The sequence below is a fragment of the Neovison vison genome, chromosome 3, assembly GCF_020171115.1.
Source record: "Neovison vison isolate M4711 chromosome 3, ASM_NN_V1, whole genome shotgun sequence".
NCBI classification, from domain to species: domain Eukaryota; kingdom Metazoa; phylum Chordata; class Mammalia; order Carnivora; family Mustelidae; genus Neogale; species Neogale vison.
Genome location: NC_058093.1, coordinates 25,753,690 through 25,778,369, shown reverse-complemented (window position 1 = coordinate 25,778,369; position 24,680 = coordinate 25,753,690). Strand labels below are relative to the sequence as shown.

General features: G+C 39.0%; 1 protein-coding gene across 3 annotated transcripts in view; it reads left to right on the top strand.

Moving 5' to 3' along the window:
* ABCA12 (ATP binding cassette subfamily A member 12) overlaps nucleotides 1-24,680 on the top strand; it is a 217,092-nt gene that overhangs the window by 54,712 nt on the left and 137,700 nt on the right. For all 3 annotated transcript variants that reach the window (XM_044241547.1, XM_044241546.1, XM_044241545.1), the window contains exon 3: nucleotides 7,486-7,579. In XM_044241547.1, coding sequence (XP_044097482.1) covers nucleotides 7,486-7,579 — 94 coding nt within the window. The remainder of the gene's footprint in view (nucleotides 1-7,485; nucleotides 7,580-24,680) is intronic.

The following is a 24,680-nucleotide window of genomic DNA, read 5'->3' as shown; positions in this document are numbered from 1 at the left end:
GATATTGAATTGATACTAATTATAAGACCACTTGACAAGAATTCATCCTGGGAAAGATATTTTGAAATCATATTATCAGAGAATTGTTGAAGGAACTACACCAGAGGAGAGAGGTCTCTGTCCAAATACTTGCAGAATTCTCATGTGAAAAAAGGGGCCAAACTACAATGAATGAGTGTTAGTTTCAGGAAGGAATATATCACCTTGATATGAGGGGGGAAAATCAGACAATGTGAGTTGTCCAATAATGAAGTCTTTTGAAATAATGAACCTTCCAGTCACTAGAACCATTCAAGTAGAAGCTGAATAAGCCATATGGCAAAGATGTTTTCCCTAATTTTTGATATATCATTCATTCTGGACTGACTTCTTTTCCTGAAATATTCCACCCTCTTTCCCATCTGCAGGTCTTCACACATATGGTTCCTCTGCTTGAAAGACTCCCACTTTCTCACATCCCATCCAACACACATATCCTTTCTTCTACCTGACCCTTTCTCATCTTCTAGGTTTCAGACTCAGTCCCCTTCCTTTATCTTCCTTTTGCACTCAATGTCCTGTGACTTAGCATCATCTGTTACATTTGATTATAATTTTTTTAAACATTTTCCTTCCCTAAACGGCTGAATTTTTTTAATTACTCTATCCTCAGTACCTGGTACACAGTAGATGCTTGATAATTTTTTATTGTATTATGAATGTAAGTCTCTCTAAGACCATGATTCCATGAAAGAGAATGGAACATCTTCATCTGAAACATTTTATTTTTATTGATTTTCAGAATTAGGCAGAAGAATCCCCATTGCATCTTGAAAATTGTACTGATATTCAGTATCATTCACTTCAGACACAAGCAACCTCAGACTACCGTAGTGCAAGGGACACAAACTCAAATGTCTGTACAGGAAAAAGGAATAGTATGACTGTGAGGTGGGCCAAGCATAAGACAGTAAGGAATGGTGACATTTATGAGGAAGACTAGATTGTGGATCCCCTATTTAAAAGAATTCAAATAGCAGTAGTTTCCTCAAAGTTTTAAATATATGGTAACACTTACTAATTTAAAGTTCACCTGTATTTTATTTTCTTTCACCTGTAGTTTACTTTCAGTGAAAATGATTTTTAAGAGTAATAAAAATGGTGGACACAAATATAATCAGATGGGCCAACAATAATTAGAATAAAAGATGCTGAAAAAGTAATGGTGTATGAATTCTCTAAAAGCCGAAATTATGTGCTTTGCTCAGATTTTTCAGAAGATCAGATTTGAGAGGTTTTCAAAAATTTAAGAGACTAGTTCTTAGCAAATGGAGAGGCAAATGTTACTAGGTAATTAAGATTAGTTAATAGGTACTACAGATTAGCTCTAAATGAGAATTTTGGAGTGAATTTATATTTGGTTCATTCGAGGAATTTCTTAAGATTTAAGCTTGAGATTTTTTGAGTGGATGGCTTTGTTGACTTCAGGGTCATTGAAATGTGTCCTGCCATCATCATTAATTTCCCAAATCTTGTCCCATGTGTGCAATGGGATAGGGTTCCTAAATATGAAACATGTCTGTTTTTTATCTTTTTCCTTGGCTCTTCATCTTTTCTCTTTTGCTGTTTTTTAAAAATTGGCTCTGAATTTTTAAAAAGAATTATTTTAAAGATAATTTCTAAATTTTAAATTGTGAAACAATTTCAGATTTTAAAAGTTGCAAGAACTGTACAAATAGCTTTCTTTCTAGAGCCAGTTGAGATTGATGCCCCATTACTTTGGATACTTTAGTGTCCCTACTTTACAAACAAGGACATTCACCTCCTGTCAACATCACCATCAGATCTTTAGACACAATTCAGGATCATCAGTTGTCCCAACCATATCTTTTATAACAAAAGATTCCAGTTCAAAATCACGTTCTGCATCCAGTTTTCATGTCTCTGGTCTCTTTCAGTCTGTAACAGTTGGTTAGTCTTTTCTTGACTTTCATGACCCTCACACATTTTGAACATTTAAGACTGTTGTTTCCTTATTTTTAGACTCTGGCTATTTATCTTTGGCAGGAATACTTCAAAATTGATGCTGTGTTCTTGCACCTTTGCCTCACATAGGAGGTACATAATGTCTGTCTGTCCCATTTTGAGACTCTGTGCATATCCCATTCTTGATTAAATTTCCAATTTTTCTGTTTGTTTATGTACTTATACCTACATAGATTCCTGGATTCTTAGTTTATTCAGTTAGATGTAATTTTTTATTTTCATAATACTATATTTTCTTACTGTTTAAATTTGTCCAGTGGGTCAAATTTGATGCTCAAGTTTGTGAGAGGCTAATATCTGTGTCCTATTGACATTCCCCCTCATTTTCATTTTCTTTTTTTTTAAGATTATATTTTTTTATTTGAGACAGAGAACATGAGCAGTAGTGAGGGGTGAGGGAGAGGGAGAAATAGACTCCCTGATGAGCAGGGACCCCAATGTCCTCAGTCCTCAGGACAGGATCCCAATCTTATGGCCTGAGCCAAAGGCAGATGCTTAACCAGCTGAGCCACCTAGGCACCATTCCCATCATTTCCTGACATTCTCTAAGCAGTGTATCTATCACCTTTCTTCTTTCTTTCTTTCTTTCTTTCATCTGTCTATCCATCTGTCTAATCTCTGTGTCTGTATCTATCTATTCTATAGCTCTGACTGGGCTTGAAAACAGTTGACACTCCAATAGCAACGAGAACACCTAGCTTTCACTAAAAGAAGCTAAGGTTTCTTGGAAACGTAGGTATTTCCAGGTTGGGACAGAGAAAATACATGATGAGGCAGAAACAACTTTTCTGAAACCAGGAAAAAAAGCAAATAAATTTTACCCACCCATTTATTATTGCTATGTTTTATGTCTCAATGCATTTTGGAAACCAGGCATTCCTACCCATATCTTTAATTCTAATCCAACACTATAAAACTCTTGTTTTCCTGTTTTTCTTGTTAATAATTCCCTTGATGGATAGTTAGAAACCTGGCTCCTCTAATGGATAATGTATTTACTTTTTTGGTCTACCTCCCTGTGTTGAAACAATTACCTGTTTCTCACCCTGAATAGATACCCTTCTTATCCTACCGGGTTTTGACCTCCCATGTCTGACTTCTGAACTGAGTGTTTTCTCTTTACCTTGTTGGGGACCCACCTTCTTCCCTGAGTTACTGTGGTGCCTTCAGTCCTAGTGTGGACTAGCCTTTCTCTGGGCCTCAGAAAAGGATTTTCAGGCACCCAATTTTTCCGGAAGGGAAAGGTAGGAGAAAAAGAACAGAATGGGACATCTCAATGGAAACAATCCCTGGAGAAATAAGAGACAGACTACTTAGTGTGCATATGCCTTTGGATGTCAAGAATGCGGGGTAGGGGGTGGAACACAAAAATGAGGTATAGAGACAAATGTGAGATAATTAAAATATTAGCAAAAATATGAAACTTTTGAAAACTGCTTTTCCCTTAGTTTTCAAGGTGCCCCAATATCTGTATGTGTAAAATCAATAATCAGCCCTTTTCTGAACAAACAAAAAGGAGTCATGGCTCATTGATTTAGTATTTGGATACTTGGCATTGCAGTTGCTTCTAGGTGGTTTATGATAATATTTAGAATGGTGTTGGGAGCAATCCTGCTGCTATGAAAATTTAAATTTTGTTTATTTCTTGCTTTTGTGATTAACTTGTCAACCTTAACATTCCCAAGATCACAGTGTGGAGGGCTTCATGTTTATTATCCTTCTAAAATGCAGTATGCAGAAATGTTCTCCAAACCTCTGACCTAAAAATCCCAGGGGAAATCTTTCAATAATAGAGTGCTTATAGGCTTGCTGTAGATTTTTACCTATAATAGAGTCCATATTTCTTAAACTGTTCTGATACAATTTGTATTTTTGTTCGGATTTAACCCATGTCTAAAATTTATTTCATTATCAAAACATCCTCATGGAACCATCAAATTGGATCAATTGAGAAACAATTCAAAGATATCCCATGACATATGCCCTTTATTTGAATGTGAATGTACATTTGTGTTGGTCCAGTTGGTCCCAGTTGCTCACTGAATTCTCATGAGGTTGCTCTAGAAAATGAATAGGTGCTCCTGAAAGTAACTATGGGGCACTAAACTTATTCAGAATATATATATGTTTTTTAAGAATAACTGTGACTTCAAATATAAAGCCAAGAAATCCACAAACATTAAATTTTTAAACCCCAGTTCTTCATAGTCTACATTTCAAATGAATCATACAGAATAAAAATGGTACCTGCGTCTAGGTCTTTGAAGAGCAGACTCTGATTTTTGAATGTATCAGAGACTAGGCTAGAACAACACATCTTATGTCTCTACAAGACTCATATTTTTCTTTCTTTTTTTCCTTTCCTTTTTTTTTTTTAAAGATTTTTACTTATTTGACACAGAGAGACACAGCAATAGAGGGAACACAAGCAGGGAGAGTGAGAGAGGGAGAGGCAGGCTTCTCGCTGAGCAGAGAGCCAGATGCGGGAGTCGATCCCAGGACTCTAGGATCATGACCTGAGCCAAAGGCAGACGCTTAGGTACCCCTAGGTACCCCTAGGTACCCCTCCATATTTTTTCTGATATACATTCTGTAAGGCGTTATTTTTTCCTCAGAGTAGGATGATAATTAAAACAAAAAAATCAAGCCTAAATATCTTGATATTCAGATCCTTGTTCCCTGCTCTGCTTCCCAACTGGGTATGTGACTGTGGGTAAGTTAATAGACAAGGCGGTGCTAATCTTCTGCATCACAGAGAATAAGAAAGAAGGTTGGAGGGCACCTGCATGGCTCAGATGGTTCAGTGTCTGCCTTTGCCTCCAGTCATGATCCCAGGTCCTGGGATTGAGGCCTGCATTAGGTTCTCCGCTCAGCAGAGAGCATGTCTTTCCCTCTCCCTCTGCTGCTCCCCCTGCTTGGGCTCTATCATTGTCTCTGTCAAATAAATAAATAAATAAAAATTCTTTTAAAAAAAAGTTGGATCAGGTCAAGTCTTCGTAGCCTCTTTGTGCCATCGATGTCTTTGGCAGCCTGGTAAAAGCCCATGGTCCTTCTAAGAATAGTGCTTTGAAATCAATAAAATAAATAGAATTGCAAATAAAACTGATTCTAGTCATTAAGTCATTAAACCGATTCAGTCAGTAAGGTACTAAAAAACAAATGTATGATATGGTAGCACGTGTTTCTTTATTATAGCACTAAATAAATAAGTAAATATGGTAAACCTATAACTACTATAATTTTTAATTGTCGCTCTGACTAGAAGCAGACTTTTGAGGTATCTGCAACAGTACTAATAGGATTTGATATTTGTGACAAAGTCACAGGCACTTCCAAGAGCATTATGGGTTGTTGCCTACATTCATCATTAATGGAAACGCTAAATTTCAATCAAATAGTGGAGAAAATAAAAATGCATTTTTTTCCTGTCCAAGTTTTTAAATGCCCTGAATTCTGTCCATTCATTTGAAGGAACTTTCCAACAGAAATATTCTAGGACTTGATCTGCAGTCCTGCTAGTTAGGTAAGGTGGCACACATTTAGCACTGCTGTACTCCCAAGTGTGGTTCACGGACAGCAGCAGCAGCATCACCCACCTGCAGCTTGTGAGAAATGCAGAATCTCTCTGCCCAACCTCAGATCTTCTGAGTCTGAATTTGTATGTTTCCAAGATCCCTTGGTGATCTGGTATGCGCATTAATGCTTGAGAAGCACTGCTACAGATGTAGCTGTTCAGCCTCTCTGGGACCTTTTCAGCTGTGATCAGACCAAGTATCCTCGGGTTTCTCCCACTTGCTAAAAATATACCCTTAAATCTGCAGTCCAAGAAGTTGGTTACAGGCCTTTCAGCAAGAACAGCAGTACTGTAGACACTCAATGGAGATTTTCATAGTCAACTTAAGGATCAATAATTGAACAGATTTAGATTGTTTTGGAGATTTAAGGAGCCTCAGGCAGTAGATTGAGATTTGTCAGAAGCCTATCATCTCTGAAGTGGTGGGGAGTGGAGGAGAAGTGGTAACAAGTCTGCATAACCAGGCAGAAACATAGTTCCAAGCTGAACTTTATTAAGAACAGGGGAAGCAGGAGAAGAAGGAGGTTCTTGTCTCATGGAGTCTGAGAATGAACCTGGCCAAAAGAGGAGAATGAGCAAAGCGATAGGACTTTATTCATGAAGGAGACAGAAAAAGATCTCAAGAGTGAGAGGCATCCTGACCAGGTTTCCAACATGGGCCTCCACTGACAGTCTTTTATTCAGAACTGACCAGGGTGCTTATGATCTTACCAAGCTTCTTGGGAGGTCTTGACTCGAGTAACGACTGGTGATAACATCTTTAATGGCTTGCTTCTCCTTTGGGGTCTGGTCATTCTTTGTGGTCAAGATGTGACTGCCATAAAAAGAACCAAGAACCCACCTCTGACATCTAGGGCAGGGTGATCTGGTTTATTCTCTTATCTCTGGTTTCCTTAAGTCTCAGGATTTCAGGGACTTTTGTGAGCTTAGTCATGTAGTCCCCTACCTATCCCCCCTTCCTAAGCCCACTGGTCCCTTACTCATTGGCGGTGTTTGTTCTGTAGGGTTTGGTTTGAGCACTATAACTGTTTGTGTAGCACAGTTGATCTTGAGAATACGTGTTTTTCACTGCTTTGGAGCCAGTTTTAATACATATGTAAAATATTAAGTATACATCTTATGAACTGAATCATGTCTGTGTGGGGAGAGAAACCACTCCTGAAGTGTCTTATGGTGAAATCCTCTAATAGAAATTTTGATGCAGTGTACATTTGTTGAGCATCTGTTTTGTACCAGTTGAAATTCAGAAATAAAGAAGACACTTCCTGTCGTAAAAGAATTGTCAACTTATTAAAGCCAAGAAAAAAAAAGTAGGTATATAGATGATAAGAGTATAAGTTCTATGATAAAAGCAGACACGAGATACTATTTATAGTGGCACTACTTATAGTACATAGACCATTAAGTTCCCATTTACTCATCTACTTATTGACCCATTTATTCATTCATTCCTTTACGCATGTGTATCATACACAAATCTCTATGGCTAACTCTAGAATCCTGACATTAGAAGCGGTAGGTAAGATAGGTCTAGGTTGGGATTATTTTGGGTTTTTTTATGCTCTGTTTAGAATGTTGAACCTTATCCAACAAGCAACTAAAGATTTTGAAGTAGGGAAATTACTGGTGAGATTTTAATTTTAAGATCATTCTTGGGACGGTCATGAGAGGTGACTCTAAAGGGGGCTTCAGAAGCTCATTTTAAGGAAAAAAGCATTCTTGTGTTCACTTCAGGTTCTCCTGTAGTCTTAAAAATCTCTCATTCCCTTCTAATTAATAGTATTTACAATCATATATCTGGTTTGTGTTGGACTTTATATATTGTACTTCTTGCCATTTAGTTCAGCAATATAATTAACATTTTTTTTCCTGTCATTATTTTGCAGCTTTGGACCCTTGTTTTGATTTTATGGCCAGTCATTATTTTCATAATTTTGGCTATTACCCGGACCAAATTTCCTCCAACAGCAAAACCAACTTGTAAGTAAATGAGATTTGTTTCCCTAATTTTGGGATTATTGTTTTGTTTTGTTTTATTTTATTTTCTTTTAAAGACTTACGTATTTGAGAGAGAGTAAGAAAGGGAGAGAGCATGTGTGTGCACAGTGGGGAGGGGCAGAGGGAGAAGGAGAGAGAATCCCAAGCAAATTCCTCCCTGGGTGTGGAACCTGACACGGTGCTCGATATCGTGACCCTGAGATCATGATCTGAGCCAAAATCAAGAGTCGGACACTTAACGAACTGTGTCACCCAGGCACCCCTAATTTTGGGATTCTAGTTAAAATTTATTTTGATAAATATTCAAATATTTGATAATATTTATTTTGAAAAACATTCAGGGATGTTTTTTTCTAAAATTTTAGTAGTGTTTCTACTTGGAAGTATTTGTATAAATACTTAGCCTGTTTTTTTTTTCCCTCCAGCTTTTTGAATCAGTTAGAAAGGTGAGCCTGTAATATTTATCTAAAAAAATTATGAAGCATGTAGGAGCCACAATATATTTTAATCTTTGTAAAATTTTGACTCATTTATTATTCACCTCATAAAGCTCATTATGGTACGTACAACACAAACAAGCAGCAATCTCAAGCTAGAACATCCTTTACTTTTGTACTGTGGCAGAAACCACAGGCTGGTATTTGGTCACCTGAACACATGAAATGCAGAGTACTGTACAAATCTCTTATCTCTGTTCAGGGCTGGTATGAGTGGTGCAAATATATCAACACATTTCATTTGAAAGAACATTGTTTTCCAGTCAGTGCTATTTTAGCTGCATTATTTTGTCATCACCCAGTTGAAAAGTAGGCACAATGCCAATTCAGGCCATTGTTTTCTTTTGGATCCAGAATGGAGATGCAGGAAAGACTCAGAGAAGTCCTCAGAACTGAGGGGGGTGAGCCTTTTAACCCCATGATCTGAGTGGTGTTGTTTCTGCTTTTGTTCCTAAACCTGGGAGCCAGTTGTCTTGGTAGATGAGGAAGGGTTAGGTGAGATGCTTGAGTTTCACAGAGCAGTCATTTTCTGAAAAGCTTCTTGTAGACCAAATTTCTGCAAATCAGATTATATTTCAGATAAATTATGGTAATTTGCCATATAAAAGAAGACTGTACTGAATTATTTGTAAAGAGAATAATAGGCTCTAGTGACTTTTAAAAATAAGTGTTTTTCAGTCACCGAGTCCTAAGAAGTAAGATGACAGCCATGGCGGAATCTTGATTCACACACAATAGAAGAATTTGGAAGAGAATATCAGTTCAATTAGTGTAAAGTATTTAAACTCTTGGTACGAGAATAAATAATTCCTTACGTTTGAAAAACACCTAACCATTTCCAAAGGACTTTTGCTCAAGTTCTTATGCAGTTGTTGTTGATGAGATTTTATTAGGTTGTTTATAAAAGCAGCATAATTTTGTTCTCTTCATATTGTGTGTATATTAGTTATTTATAACAGATTACATCCATTGTGTATTGTTGAAATTATGTGCTCTTGCCCATCTGAAGTAGCATGGACTTCAGAAATAATGCATTCAGCCCATACAGACAAACACACTTTGAACTACCCTGGTTTAAGATGCTAATTATCAATTCACTAACGACAGTGACAAAAGGAGTCTGTTAGCTTCTTTCGACAACTTGTTTCACCAATTTCTTATTTATAAGGATTTTTCAGTTATGCAGTAAGTTCCTCTTATAAGACAGAGATATAAGGTGTGTGGGTGAATAGAATTAACTGGTGCTACCTGATGGGATTTAGAGATTCGGGAGAAAATCATGGAGAGCTCTTACAGTCCCACTAAATTATGAAGAAAAAAATTGGAAAAACCATGTAATGATTGCCTCAGAGACTTTATCTTTAAAAGTTCTGCAAAATCACAATGTCCAGAAGGAGATGAATAACAACCTTTTATGATGGACGTATGATCATATGCTCATAATAGTTATGGGGTGATTATCTTTATGTTTGTGGGTAAGAGAGAACAGAATTATAGGGAAGGTCAGACATTGGAAGTGTTTTTGCTAGTCTCTCAGACCTTATAAGACTCAGTTAAAAAAATGGTTTATTGTTTACAGTTCACAGAGGAGAACATTGGGACCCACAGAGAATGTAATTTGCCAAAACTCGATCATGTGGGATAGGAGAGAAGGGTTTTGGAAACTACCTTTACCTTTGGAAAGAGGTAAAGAGAGATTTGGGAGGAAAAAAAGAGAGGAAAATAAGAGATTTGTCTCATATTTTACCAGACAGCCAAAATACAAATTATGTCCAGAATATTAACTCATTGTATAATCTGTCGAGTATAAAGTATTTTATAATTAAAGGAGCTATCTGTACAGCAAATTAGAGAATCTAAAACTAGTATGGATGCGGTTACTTTTTTCCACCCTGTCTTGTGGTAGAGAGGGAGTAAGTCCAAAATGAAAGTTTGGATTCAGGGATTTTTAAAAAAAATTATTGTTGTTTTTCTTTGTTTCTCATATCTATTATAGTGAAAGATTAAAGTGAGTTCATAATAATAAATGGAAAAATTATTTCTTGATCTCATATGTGCCAGATGCTTTGGGAGGTGATGGCAGTGTTACTCAGTTTATCATGGAGAAAACCAGTGCACAGAGAGAGTAAGTAACTTGACCAAGATTTCAGTTAATACGTGGTGATGTCAGGATTTGAACCTAGGCAGTTATTCTAGCCTCTAGTTTTAAGCTTATGGAGTCACATTTCTTACATCTAGGAGTCAGTACTTATTTCTTGTGTTGAATTATTCACGTTTCACAAAAGCAGACTAAAAGTTAGAGATTAGGAATATGGACACCCCCATCTCCGTCTCTATCATGAAATGAGGAAATACTGGGCGGAAAGGAGCAGGCCGATGTATGAATCAAAGTTATCCTAAATATTAGTATTCAGTGGAGAATGCTGCCTCCCTCTGACTAATTCTGCAGGAGTCACTGTGGTTGTAGTATCATGGAAATCAGGTCCTGTTTAACAGAGTTAACAGCCCTTTCTGGGCTACAGTGACTGCTTCAGTGCTAGTTGGGCAACAGAGAAATGAAGAAGAAACTCCAGGCTACACCCCAGTTGAAACTCAGCTACAATGAGAAAGGAGTTGTCATCCCGTGGGCACATTCTGCTCCCAGAATAGCTGGGCAGGTGTGTAGGCTGGTATGTCATACGGAACAGATATGATGAGTGACTCGAAGGGCTCCCTCCATAGTTTTCTTGACTGATGGGTGTCTGGAGAAGTCTTTGGTTGAGGATGGAAGCTGCTGCAGTCTTGGCTATGGTGAGCCCCGTCCTGAGCACAAGACTGGCTTTCGGCATCGTCTGCCTTCACTCACGCCCTTCTGTGTCGCCACAGACAGCTTCGGTAACTAGCTTCTGTAAGCAGTAAGTCCCAGGTAAGGAAAGCTTCCCAAGCCTGGCAGACGGGCCAGGATGCTTCTTGTTCACACAGAAAAGAAATGGGCTAAGCCTCCACATTTGAAATAGTTCCAACCTCTTATAATCTGTACATGCAGTAACTTGTCAGGAGGCAGAGTTTAAAGCCGAAACATCATGCTTAGGAGCAAAGACAAACAAAACAAAACAAACCCTCCAAAACTCACTTAGACTAAGCTCGGCCGTAATGTAGTGTTATCTTGGTCTCCTTTCAACACGCGCACACCCACCAAGTGTGGGCAAGCAGTTCCTAATTACTGCGGAGCTCACTACTTTTCAAGAACAGAAAAACCCTGCCATCATGAGATAAGTAGACTCCAAAACTTGTTGTCTCGCCAAATAAGGAGTCACATTTTTTTTTGAAGTTAATGAAAAACAATATTTTTCAAGTGGTTGAAAATACTTAAAAGCACAATGGAAGTGATACTGTGTAAGTATGGCCATAGCCTGGATTACATTCTGATCATCTTGAGGCCTTCACTTCCTAATTCCTCACCTCCTCCAAAGAGAAGAAAGCCAGCCCATGTCACATCTGAAAATGAGCTGTTGGGAGGCAGGAGCCAACTGCCAACTGAATTATATCCAAACGTGTGCTAGCACAGGCTTATCCCGAACACTACCCATCTGGGTGGGACTCCATAGCTTCGGTAAATGCACGATCGCCATGACCAGCATGTCTTTTGACCTCTATGTCTTTTGTCTCCAGGGATGCAATAAAAGTAATAATAGGGGTGACAGTTTCTTGAACACCTTAGTACATGTCAGACACTATGCTGAGTACGTCACATGTATTTCCTTAGTGGATGCATCATCTCTGTGAACTATGTAGTATGATTGTCCCAGTTTTAGAGATGACAAAACAGAGGCACAGAGGTGTTAAGTAATTCACCCATATTCTGTGTGCCTAAGCCTGAATTTTAAACCCAGTTTTACCAGCAGATGCAGTAGTTGTGTTCAGGTTTTGACAGCCAGCAATGGCGATCCTGAGGTCCAGCTCATTTCAGTTTAGAGCCCCCTTTTTTCCTCCCTCGTACCACTTGTCCACGCTACCATAGAGGGAGCATGGCTGTAAAAGTGAACTCAGTCGCTTTTCTACTTTTCTACTTGTTGGCAGCTCTAGAAAAAAAAAATGGGAGAAGGAAGATTGAAGTTATTGGTTAATTGGTGGCGCATGGGATTCCTGCGTGGGGCTCTACCTGCGGTCCCTGAATTGTTAGGCGGAAGCTGTTCTGTGGTTTTATGTTGAAAAAGCTGATGAGGCATCTTACTTGAGGGTTGTGAAAGTCAGAGGAGCCAGGCTTTTTCGGGTCCCGCTCTTGTTTCTGACTTCCCTGTGGCGTGTTTTCAGGGAAGGGACGGCAAATGCGTGAGGACAGCGTTCCGCTGTGGGGTACACCGCGCTGCCCAGGATGCTCGTGATTTAACAGTAATAGCTGAGGCACCATAATAAGTAATTTCCTTTTCTATTTTGATTGGCTCAAAATTAATGCAGGTTTTGTTCTGGGAGGCTCATAACTCACCATCATTCATCTCCTGCCAGGTGTTGCCCCATCCGATTTCTCCATTCTCACGTGTGCCAGCAACACTAGGCAGTCTCAGGTTAGAAACGTCTGAATCATCCCGAACTCCTCCTGTTCCTTCTTCACCTCCCATAACCACGAGCCTTCAAGACAGAATCTGTCTTGTGAAATGTGTCCTGGAGTTACCCCTTCCTTTCCGTCCTTCCTGTCGTCCCTTGGTTCAAGATCTCATTGTATTACACCTGTGTTTCTTCAACAGCTTTTTATTTTGGGGGTGGCGGGCACTCTGAAAGCCCAGTCTCTTATTCTTCCCGTAGTGTCACATCAGATAATCCCTTAAAATATTCTTTGGGTCTGTAAAGTTTCAACTCCCCTTTATCTTGCTTTCAAGACCTTCAAAATCAGGATTCCTTCAACTTTCTGCTCAACGTGCTCTGCAGTATAAGGCCTTTGCCTAAAGAGTCAGTGTCCCAGTGTCTTCCACACATCCTGTGCTTGTTCCCATCTGGATATACATGGTCCTGTCTCGTCTTCCTTGTCTATCAAAAGACAAGCTCACATCTGAGGCTTACCCTTTTGCCTTTCCTGATCACTCAAAACTCCAATTATTTCTACTTTATATCTCTCTTGTGGATAGACAGGCTAATGGTGGTTTCTGAATGCTTTTTTCTTTCATCTTAACTCACTCATTAGACAGATAGCACATTAACAGCAGAAATCATGTCACAGCATCATACTAATATCAGATACAGCATGATTCCTACCAGAGAGAACAAAATAAGAATGTAATATATCATTCAGAATTTAGTGCAGTTTGAAAGATTGGGGTGATTGGATTATCAGATTCACCCAGAGTTGCATCGTAATAAAGTTCAGTGGGAATCTGTGACAGGTGAAGGACAAGGAGTTAGCTTCCTTTTGGTTTGGTTTTTATTTCTCACATCCAAGTAAATCTGACTGTGCTATCAACAATATCTCTAATGTTAATATTGGGACAAGAAGAGGGGTATAAAGCTCCCCCTTTCCTCCCCAGGTAGGTAGATCCACCTGGGAATTTCCCTCACAAATACCTAAGAGCTCATGTGAATATATACAGAAGATTTTCATGTGGGTGAGATTTATAGTCTGCTTCTTGCCTTAGTTTCAGAAAATGTTAGAGCAACTTTTGAATTTCCCTATTCATTTACATCTTTCATCAGCAAATCAGTAGTTAACAACTGTTTTTGAAAACATGACTGATCTTTTGGATGGCACCATGAAGGTAAACTCTGTGGAACTCAGAAAAATGGAGGAGACTGTGGCTGTGTCCCCTAGCATTCTGTACCACGCTGGAGGAAACCAGCAGGAGGGACGCAGCATGAACATGGCCTGGGCACACTCCTGCAGAGGGGCAGCTCAGCTCTTGCTGGTAGCTGCCCATCTCTCTCTGCTCCTAATCTGAAATTCTGCCATGCTCTCACGCAATGCCAGTGGGCACACCCTGATGCCAGATAACATGACAAAAGGATTTCTCAACTAATGCCTTGTTAGGCTTAGTACACAGAGTTGCAACAGAAAGCCGGAAATACCTTGAAGTACAATAAAACTTAATTTAACAAGTAGAAGAATAGGGGCACCTGGGTGGCTCAGTTGGGTAAACATAGGGCTCTTGGTTTTGGCTCTGGTCCTGATCTCAGGATTGTGGGATCAAGCCTCACACTGGGCTCCCTGGTCAGCTGGGAATCTGCTTAAGATTCTCTCCCCATCTCCCTTTGTCCACCCACTCCCCTCTGCATTCTTTCTCTCTCACAGAAGTAAAAAATATTAAGAAAGAAAGAAAGAAAGAGTAAAGAATAGCTACTGATTGTGCAATGGAAAATTTCTTGTCTTTTGGGTTTTATTCCCCCCGTCCTTTCTGCGTCATCCCTACTTCTGATGATTTACTAGCTTCCAGAGGTGACCACCCCACTGACATCATCTCTGGAGGTCACATGACTTCTCTGTTTCACTCCCCCCTCTCTCTTCTTTCCTTCATAAAGTGCAGAGGCGCTCCTGTTACTCTCAGGTGGGGGCTTCTAATACTCAGGTCTATATGATAAAGATAAATAATTGATTATTTATACAGTTTTCTCAAGTACAGTTCTCTTACTTGCTCAGGTCCCCAATATCCCCAGTATTGGTTGTTTCCAATATACCAATATACCCCTGAAGCCAAGAGCCATATTTAACAAAATTCAGCATATTCTCCTTCACTTATCTGAGAGCCCAGAGCCCAGAGCCCAGACACAGGCTCGCAGGTGAGGGTCTGGCTCTGTGGTTGGCTGACTGGATGTTTTCCTGAGGGACAGTTAAACATTCTTCTGAGTTTCACCCAGGAAACCTAGCCTAGGAAATCTTAGTGATTTTATGTTGCTCTCATTATTCAGCTTTTCTCATTCTCTTTGAGTAGGTCACATTGTGTCTTTTGCTTTGGTAAATGAACCAGTGTGTATTTTTAGAGTAGAGCAGCCCTCATGGAAGAAACACCACAGCATACAATATTCGCTAGTCTTGACTTGGTTAAAATTTCATGGTGGATTCAAATTAGAGTGACTTGTGATACTTTCGCGTTAAAAAAAAATAAAGTCTGTGGTTATTTAAAAATAAAATCTTTGGTTTGGGTCATATATTTATATATTTATACTTACATGTAAAATTGTTATTGTGAGAGGCAGTATAAGGGCTTAGAGCACAGACTCCAGATTCAAACTGCCTGGATTCAAACACAAGCCTTGAATAAGTCTTGGATGCTCTGAGCTTCAGTGTCCACATTTATATATCGAAGCTGATCAATAGCACCCACTTCACAGAGTTACTGTAAAAATCGAATGAGTTAATACTTGTTAAATACTTAGATAAATGTCTGACACATAGTAAGAGCTGTATTGGTGTTGGATATTATGTTTTAGATTTATATTATTTATAATATATCAGTACAGGGTATAATATCAGTCATCGAGATCGTTGAGCTAATCTAGTATCATATTATTTGACAGGTAGGAAAACTGAGGCTCAGAAAAATTAAGACTTGATTATAGTTTCACATTTATTCTTGCCTCCATCACATATTTAAAGGGTACCTGTAATGTCTGCACTGATCAAGAAAGCCATGAGCTCTCAGAACAGTCAGATCCATAGGAGGTTAATAAGTGTGGTAGAATCTGTGATAAATAAATATGATGTGATATATCATATCACATGTGATATGTGACAAATTCCACAGTGGATGTAGTCTCAAAAGGAAATCAGCAGAGGAGATAGAGTCCAACAACCTTACTGGCATCAGGGCTGGGCCTATGGGGATGCTTGTTGAAGGCAGACTTTGAGGGGTTAGCAAAATCTTGGTAATCAAGATCAATCATATTTCAGTACAGTATTCTAAAAAAAATTAATTTTAAAATTCAGTGATGAACAAAATGTTATTAAAATTTTAGATAAAGTGAGGCTCAGTATTACCGAATTTTCTTTTGCCTTGGGCTCCCGTGCGGCTTCCATAGCACTGGCTGTGATACCAGAAAAGCCTCCTTCACAGGGGAGTCCTACATCTTAGCATGAGTTTTATTTATTTATTTATTTTTAAAATATTTTATTTATTTATTGGATAGAGAGAGATATCACAAGTAGGCAGAGAGGCAGGCAGAGAGAGAAGGAAGAAGCAGGCTCCCTGCTGAGCAAAGAGCCCGATGCAGGGCTCGATCCCAGGACCCTGAGATCATGGCCTGAGCCGAGGACAGAGGCTTGAACCCACTGAGCCACCCAGGCGCCCCTTAGCGTGAGTTTTAAAGAACGAGGAGGTGTTTGTCAGCTAGACAGCTAGTGTCTTTGCATTCCTCACAGACAGCGACCAACATGAGTGGGATGCAGGACATGACAGAGTTAGATGTGCCAGGAGTTTGGAGTTTGTTTTGTCTGGGAAAGGAGGATTTTTGTTGCAAGTGGGAAGCTGAGGTTATTTGGTCAATTCTAAAAACATTGAACTTTATTTTGGAGAGGATGAGAAGCCATTGGAACTTTTTAGCAAATTAGCTGTAAGTATGTAAATATATGATATTTATATTTTTTCTGGTCATAGATATACATGGTTATTATTTAAAAATTAAATAATATAAGTATGCGTATGGTAAAGAACAGAAGTCCTGCATAATTTTGCCTTCTAAAAATAACTACTGTGAACATTTCAGTGTATTTTTTCTCAGATACACTCAACCACTCTACCTTAATCCAAATCATAGAGACACATGTTGAAAGAGGTGAATTACCCTGGGCTTTCTAAACAGGCATCGTGGTGGTAGAGGGGGTGGCAGAAACGGTGAGCTGGATGGTCAATGGTTGAGGTGCTGCCGGGAGTGGGGCCGTGAGGACCAGTCTACAGAACTCCCAGGTGATCCTGATGCAACTTCAAGTTTGAGAGCTACATTTTCCTTTCTTTTCAGTTATCTGATAAATCAGTTCCTCCCCCACCTCCCCCACTGTAAAAGTCAACCAGGGAGTGGTTTTAATTCTTTGAATAGTTTCAGGGAAAACTTTGCCAGCATTCCCTGCTTCATTTTATCACTGGATCTCTCACTGTAATCCTCAGTATGCTGGAAGTCTCATACCATTTTCATGTCTTACATTGGAGATCACATATTTGGGATGGTTGAGGAGAATGACTCTGCTCTGAGAGTTCCTTCCATCAGATTGGTAACTAAGGAAGAGAATGTTCATGATTTCCTGAGCTTGTATGTCCATGGGTTTATCAAAGATGATTTCATGAATGTAGTTGCATAGCCAGGGGAATCTAGTTCCACTTCAACAAGTACTTCACACGCTAACATATAGAATCACTTGCTTCTAGCTTCATAAATATCAGGAGAATGAGAAAATGTCAAAGGTTGTTTCGTTATTTTGAAAATTACTCCCTTGTATTAAAATGGTACAAAGATGCTTGTAGAGGTTCATACTCTACAAGATGTGACTAGGCTGTGAAGAATAGGTCTGTGTTCTGTCCTCAAGTTGCTTATCATCTAATTCTGGAGTGAAACACTCTCTCTCTCACACTCACACATACACACACATACACAGACACAAACACACACACAAGTTATATGCCATAATAGCTTTAAAAAAAATAAAAAAGGTAAATGTAATTAAGTAAAAGTGTTAAACATAGCGCTGAGCATAGCGCTTTGCACATAATGGTAACTCAAATATTTAGTGATTAATTGATAGTGACATGTAATAACAGTACAAATACTTCAGAGAAAAGTGTCAGTAAGTCATACTGGCAATAAAACCTACTAGAAGTTTTAAAAAAGGAAGAGATGGCTGTGCATTAGTGTCATCAAGAATTACCCCAGGACTTAAATTAAGCTTGAAAGGAAAACAAGTGAATATGCAACAAGAAGAGCTATGCCCTTCAAGACTGAGGAAGGTCGTGATCAAAAATTAGCTGAGAATAGGTAGACTGGATTGGGCAATGGAGAGTGTCAGTGCTGGAGAGTAGGAGAGACCAAACTGCTTCTGATCCTGTGAGCTTTCAACATTAGACCGAAGAGTTTGAATTAACTCCTGTAGGAAAAGAAACACTAGAAATCTGAGAAGAACTATTTGATTTTTCTTTTTCCGACATGGGAGATAAACTAAGGGAAACTTGAAAAGGTCTTCAACCCTAATTGTTTATCTTCATCCAGTTTTGTTTTTTTTTTTAATCATAGGCTCAATTAGTTATCTATTGGTCTATTGGTCTGTAAGAAATTGCCTCCCCAAACTCACTGGCAACAACAGTGAACATACATTGTCCTCCAGTTCCCATGGGTCCAAAATTGAAGAGTGGCTTAACTGTGCAGTTTTGCCTTTGGTCTCTCATGAGAGTGCAGCAGAATTTTTACTGGAGTTGGCTTCCTGTGATAGCTTAACTAGGGCTGGGAGATCTGTTTTAGAGGTGGATTGTTGACATGCTTAGTAAGATGGTACCAATTGTAGGTACCAAGTTGGCGGCTTCTCTCCACAGGCTGTTTTAGTGTTTTCATGACATGGCAGCAAGCTTCCCCAGAACAAGCAATCCAGGAGACAGTCAGGCAGATGCTAGCCTTTTTTTTTTTTTTTTTTTAAGATTTTATTTATTTGACAGAGAACACAAGTAGCAGAGAGGCAGGCAGAGAGAGAGAGAGAGAGAAGCAGGCTCTGCACTGAGCCGAGAGCCCGATTTGGGGCTCGATCCCAGGGTCCTGGGATCATGACCTGGGCCGAAGGCAGAGGCTTTAACCCGCTGAGCCACCCAGGCGCCCCGATGCTAGCCTTTTTATGACCTACCCTGAGAAGTCTCCAGGCATCACCTCCACCACATTCTCTTCATTAGAAACAAGTCACTAAGCCTGTGCACCTATTCAAGGACAAGAGAATTAGGTTCTACCTTTGGAAGGGAAAATGTGTCAGAGATTCTATGGACATGTTTTAAAACCACCACACAGACTAAGAAGAGTCAGTGGTGCAGTAATGGTGTGTGCTTAGCATGCTTGACACTCAGCCCCAACCCAGCAGAGTCATTATCTGCTTGAGGCTACACTGCATTCCTGGCACCAGGCACAGTGCCCGCATGTGGGGGCATCATTAAGTACTTTCTGAACTCTTACTATTTCATAGATGAAAATATTTATTTTCAGAGGTGGTAGCAACAGATCTCACTAAGTAACTGTTGAAGCCAAGATTTAATTTGGTCTTACTACTCAAATCCTCTTTCTACTCCCCATGCTGTCTGCCAGGCAGAATCATTCATCTCTATTAGAAACACTCACCTTGCTGTTGGCATAGCTAACAGAACCACTCTCTGGAATATCGCCTGGAACTTAGTCGTCACCCAATAAATATTTGTTGAACAAATGAACAAATTTGGTACAACAATATATGAAGGCTAGAGATATGAAGAAATCTGTTCAAATTTACTTACAAGTCAATGGAAGACTGTGCAATACAGGCCAGAATGCTTGCCTCTGGTGCAGGTTATTATTTTGTCATAGGCATTGAAAGGATACTGCGTTTAAAGTGTAGAAGGGAGATACTAAACATTTAGAAAATGCGGAGTTTCTGTGTTTTGAGCAGCTGATGATCTGATGACCACCTGTGAGGATTCTGTGGACAATGAACTTCCTGTCATCACATCATTAATTTGAATATAGTCTCTTTGAGAGTAGGAGTGGAATAGAGTAGAAATAACTGTACACCAGCTAGAATTTCTCTCATGTGAGTAGTAGTATGCTTCAACGTTTAACCCATACACAAAAGGAAACAAGTGCATTTGAGTAGAGCGTGACGTACATAGCTCTCACACACCTCTCTGCACAACTGCTAATTCTATTTACTCTGGCAGAATTTTGTGCCAAAGTTGAACCTAATCCGCTTTGAAAACTTCACTTTCAAGTGAATCCTGCATTGAATCCTGTTAGTTCTAATTAGCTGTTTTAAAGTTGCCTGCTAAGCAGAATTCTGAAAACTAGAAAAACACAACAACAAAGCAACAGAACTTTGTTGGAGATCACATTTCTTTCGGAGGCATGCCAAGAGCTGAAACTTAAGGTCTTTATTTTGTTGATTTATATTTAGTTTTATGTGGAAATTTGGCATTAAATAGATAATCTGGAAGGCAAATGACAGGGATGAGTGAATCTCACAGGCGAGTTCAGTTTTCGGGTTATTATGAATCCTGTGTCAATATTAGGTAATGTAGACAAACCTCCAGAACAATAAGCAGTCAGTTTTTCTGTAATGTTAATGCAAAGAGTATCAAAGTTTAGCTCAAATAAAACCTAAAGCAAATGAACAAGAGTGGGATTAGGTTAATCTTAAGCATTAGGAAGGTTGCTTAAGGTATTAGAGCCATGTTTCTGATCCCTTTTGTTGCATAGATTTCTACACATCTGGATATATACACACCCACTGAACACTCAGCTATTCGTTACACAAATACTCATTTATCATTACACTGTGTGGAATCTAAAGGTGAAGAGCACAGCCTTTCTAGATAAAAACATCAATAATCAAGTTGTGAGGGCAAGACTTACCATACCTGACCCTAAAACCCATAATCTGTTACATAGTCAATGTTGATAAGGAACAGAGAACAGTAAATGCACTAATTTGTTTTTTAAAAAATATAATTCTTAGAGTCTAGAGAAGTTAGCAAGGCTTAATATTGTGAGTAGGACTTAAACTTCATCCTGAGGAAGACTAATAGGATCATTGGATTTGTATGGAGAAGAATGAGACATTTTTCTTTTACAAAAGATTTTATTATTTATTTGAGAGGGAGAAGAGAAGAGCATAGGCAGGGTAAGTGGCAGGCAGAGGGAGCAGCAGGCTCCCTGCTGAGCAAGGAGCCTGATACAAGACTTGATCCCAGGACCCTGGGATTGCGACCTGAGCCAAAGGCAGCTGCTTAACCGACGGAGCCACCCAGCTATCCCAAAATGGGCATTTTCAAGGGAAGAAAGGGAATAAACCAAGTTCAGGGTATTGGGAATGTAAAGTGAATGGTCTTATTTTGCCTCAGGCAACCTTGCCTGAACCTCTATACTAGGTTAGTTTTCACCCCCACTCACCCCTCCTTTATATAATTGTGATTTACTGTGGATATATTTATTTGATGTCTGTGTCTCTGGTCTTTACTTCCTGAGACCCCTGCCTAAGCTTGTCTTTTTCACCAAATACCGTCAGTGCCTCCCAAGTTTTCCCTCCAGTTCCATTAGATGCTACTGAGAAATGAGTTTGAATGGGTGATATAGAACCAAGAGACCCAGAGTCTCAAATACCAGGGTGATGCCATTAGGATGCCCTTTCCCTATAATCAATGAAGAATGACACATGGTAATAGGAATATTGTGTTTTGTGTACATTAATCACATAGCATGGGAAGGTTATATCAGTGTGAATAGAAGCCTGGGGCAAGAAAAAGAATTACACATTTATTGAAATTACAAAAAAGGATGGGCAGTGTCATGCAACTGATGAAACAAATGGGAAGGAATGAATGATAGTGGGAAGAGTCAGTAGGGGATGGTGGAGATTGGGTTTGGGAGACAAAGGAATAGTTGTAAATAAAAGAGCTCCAAGTTTTTAATCTGGGAAATAAATCTGGAATTAAAAGAGCTCCTAGTTTTTAATCTGAGATAGTGAGAAAATAGAACAGCAACAATAACCATAGTAATGACCCTTTTATGCAATAGTGTCTTTTAATTATTGTAAGAATCCTGAGAGATTCATTATTCTGATTTCCATTTTACATATAAGAAACTCAAAACTCTTAGGCAAACTGAGCCTACGGATCAAACCCCTGGTCCTTTGGTCTGGGTGTTCAGTTCAAGTCCCAGTTCAACCTTTGTGACCTTGAGAAGTCACCTGACTTCTCTGAGCCTCAGTTTCTTCATCTGTAAAATGAGGATAATCAAACTACCTATCTCATAGCATTTTGGAGAGAGTTAAATAAGACAACATACCTGATAATATAGCACGTAATAAGTTAATCTGTGATGTCAAAGAAGAGCATACCTATAGTCTACTAATATATACAGTAAGTGCTCAATAAAAGATTTTGATTAGATGACTTGTCCAAGATTAAACAGCTAGTAAGTAGAAAAACTTGTGACTTGAACTCTGGCCTTTTGATGTATTTGTTTACATATCTGTCATTAGGGGGGAAAATTAGGCACAAGGATAGAGAGGTGAAAATGTTAGTTGCTTACTAGCTGAAGGACAATTCTTGTTATTGCCGTCCATGCATAAATAAGTACTCATCCAATGTTTGAAGAGAAAAAGAAAACCATGGTTCTCACCTTAGTTCTGCCCATCTAAATTAATCTAAAATTTGGGAAAGGATGTAAATTGCTCTTTGTTTTCTGTGCTTATGTGCTAGATCATATATGTGAAATTGTGCCAAGAGACACACTGGATAAAAATTCTCTTAATGCTAAATTAGTTCTATAATCTTCAGCAACAACCACTGTTAATAGAACTTGTCTTTGTGAGGCTTCACTGTAAGACTGAAGGCAATAAAGATGTTACATCAACTGTTTACAGTTGAGAAGCCAAGTGCATTTTAATAGAACCAATGTTTGAAAGAATTCTACTCCCTTCAGTAGGCCCCACACAGTAATCATACAAGAAAGAGAAATTGATGAGAAAATGTTTTCTGAGAGCAGAAATACTGAGGCTTTTTGGTCTGCACATTCATTTGTAAAAGATAGCCCTTGTTTTACTATCATATACTTGCTAATATTTGTCTCGATTTCCTCGCGTAAGGGGGTTCCTAATAGTTATAGAGTATCAATAATCATTCTTTTCGTTTTGAGATATTCTTGTCCCATTCTTAGGAGAAGGCAAATGGATATCACAAAACAATAAGCAAGAAAAGATTATACCATTTATAAGCAACCTATTTAAGTATAAGTAAGGTTTAGGAAAAAGAACAATTTGAATTATAGCTAAAAAGAATCCAGTCAATCCAGAGTAGGTCTTCATTAACTTTAATTATTCCTATCATACTTCTGGGCCCTTATTTATACAGTAGAGGTCTGAAGTACAAAAATCTTCTCTGAATGAGTTCTGACCAATGTTTATTTTTTTCTTTTTAAATTTGTTCCAATATTCCCACCTCTTTCAGTGTACAGATGCTCAGTTTTTACTAGATGGATGGATGTAGGAGTGTTTTATGGATTGACTAAATCAGTGCATCACGGAGGTTTCTCCCAAAATACCAACTCCCTGTTTACTACTAAAACTCATATGAGGAGCCGCTGTGTTACGTCCCCAGCACCATTCAGTGTCGCTAATAATCAATGCATGATCATCACTAGGAATCAACTAGCTTTTGTCCAAGAATAGGTTTCTCCATTCTCATTTCCCTTTCTTAAATTTCACCTCCTCCCATTTATTAAAATCCGGGTTTGCACTGATGACAAATAACCCCAAACTAAGCCTCTGACAGCTTTGTTTCCAAATCTCCCAGTCAACTCATGATGAATGTATCTAATCCAGCTCAGCTCAAGCTATTGAAATCTAATGGCTTTTCATTATGGTAGACTAACCCAATTGCAATACCTTCAGAAAAATAATTAAGGGAATGTGGGTTTGTTAGAAGTGTTCACCAAATCTATTAATAACTCCCTTTTCTTCCCTGTCTCCCAAACTGGCCATTTCATAATGGGGGAAGGGATCCCCCATCCTCTGAGTCATCCATAGCAGTAAAATGGTACCATCCTTTTCCCTTCACTTTCACATCCTTCAGTTCCCAAATCCAGATCCAGGCCGTTCTTCCTTCCTAATAAAACTCTTCTGTCTCCAGCCCCTCCCCCCCGCCACTGCCTTAGTTTAGATCTTCCTCCTATCTCTTTGCTAGGACTATAGCACCTTTCTGTCTTGTTTCTGCATCCCTGATCTAGCTCCCTTTGATCTGTCATTTATACTGATGCCAGTTCTTTTTCTTTTTCTTCAGTTTTTCTTTTCTTTTTTTTTTTAAATTTTAAGTAATCTCTACACCCATTGCAGGGCTTAAACGGAAAACCCTGAGATCCAAAGTTGCCTGCTCCACCGACTGAGCCAGCCAGACACCCCTGATGCCAGTTATTTTTCTAAACACATATTTCCATGCCAGTTTCATGCTTAATATCATTCTGACTCAACATTACTTTTAGGATAAAATCTAGACTCTACTACATGGCACCTAAAACCTTTCATGTTCACTCCTAACTCTTCCATACCCTTTCTGGCCATAATCCCTTCCCTATCAGTCATAGCCACATACTTCACACCCCAGCTACTTTCAACACTACAGGAATTGCTGCCATTATGTTATAAGTGGGGTACAGAACATCCAATCATGTAAAATGCCTGAGCCTGTTTTGCAAGGATAATGAAATGACCTGGTGAGCCGATTGCTTTATATCTGAATTCAAGTTATTGCATTATCGTGGAGTTTTATTGTACTTCAGCCTTCTCAAGGGCTTTCTTACATTTATGCCTTTGCATATATTATTTTCTCTCTTCCCTGTCATTCTCTCTACTAGCTCCAACTTGTCCTTCAAAACTCATAGCAGGTATAGCTTTCTCTACCCCTACCTGCCTACTTTACCTT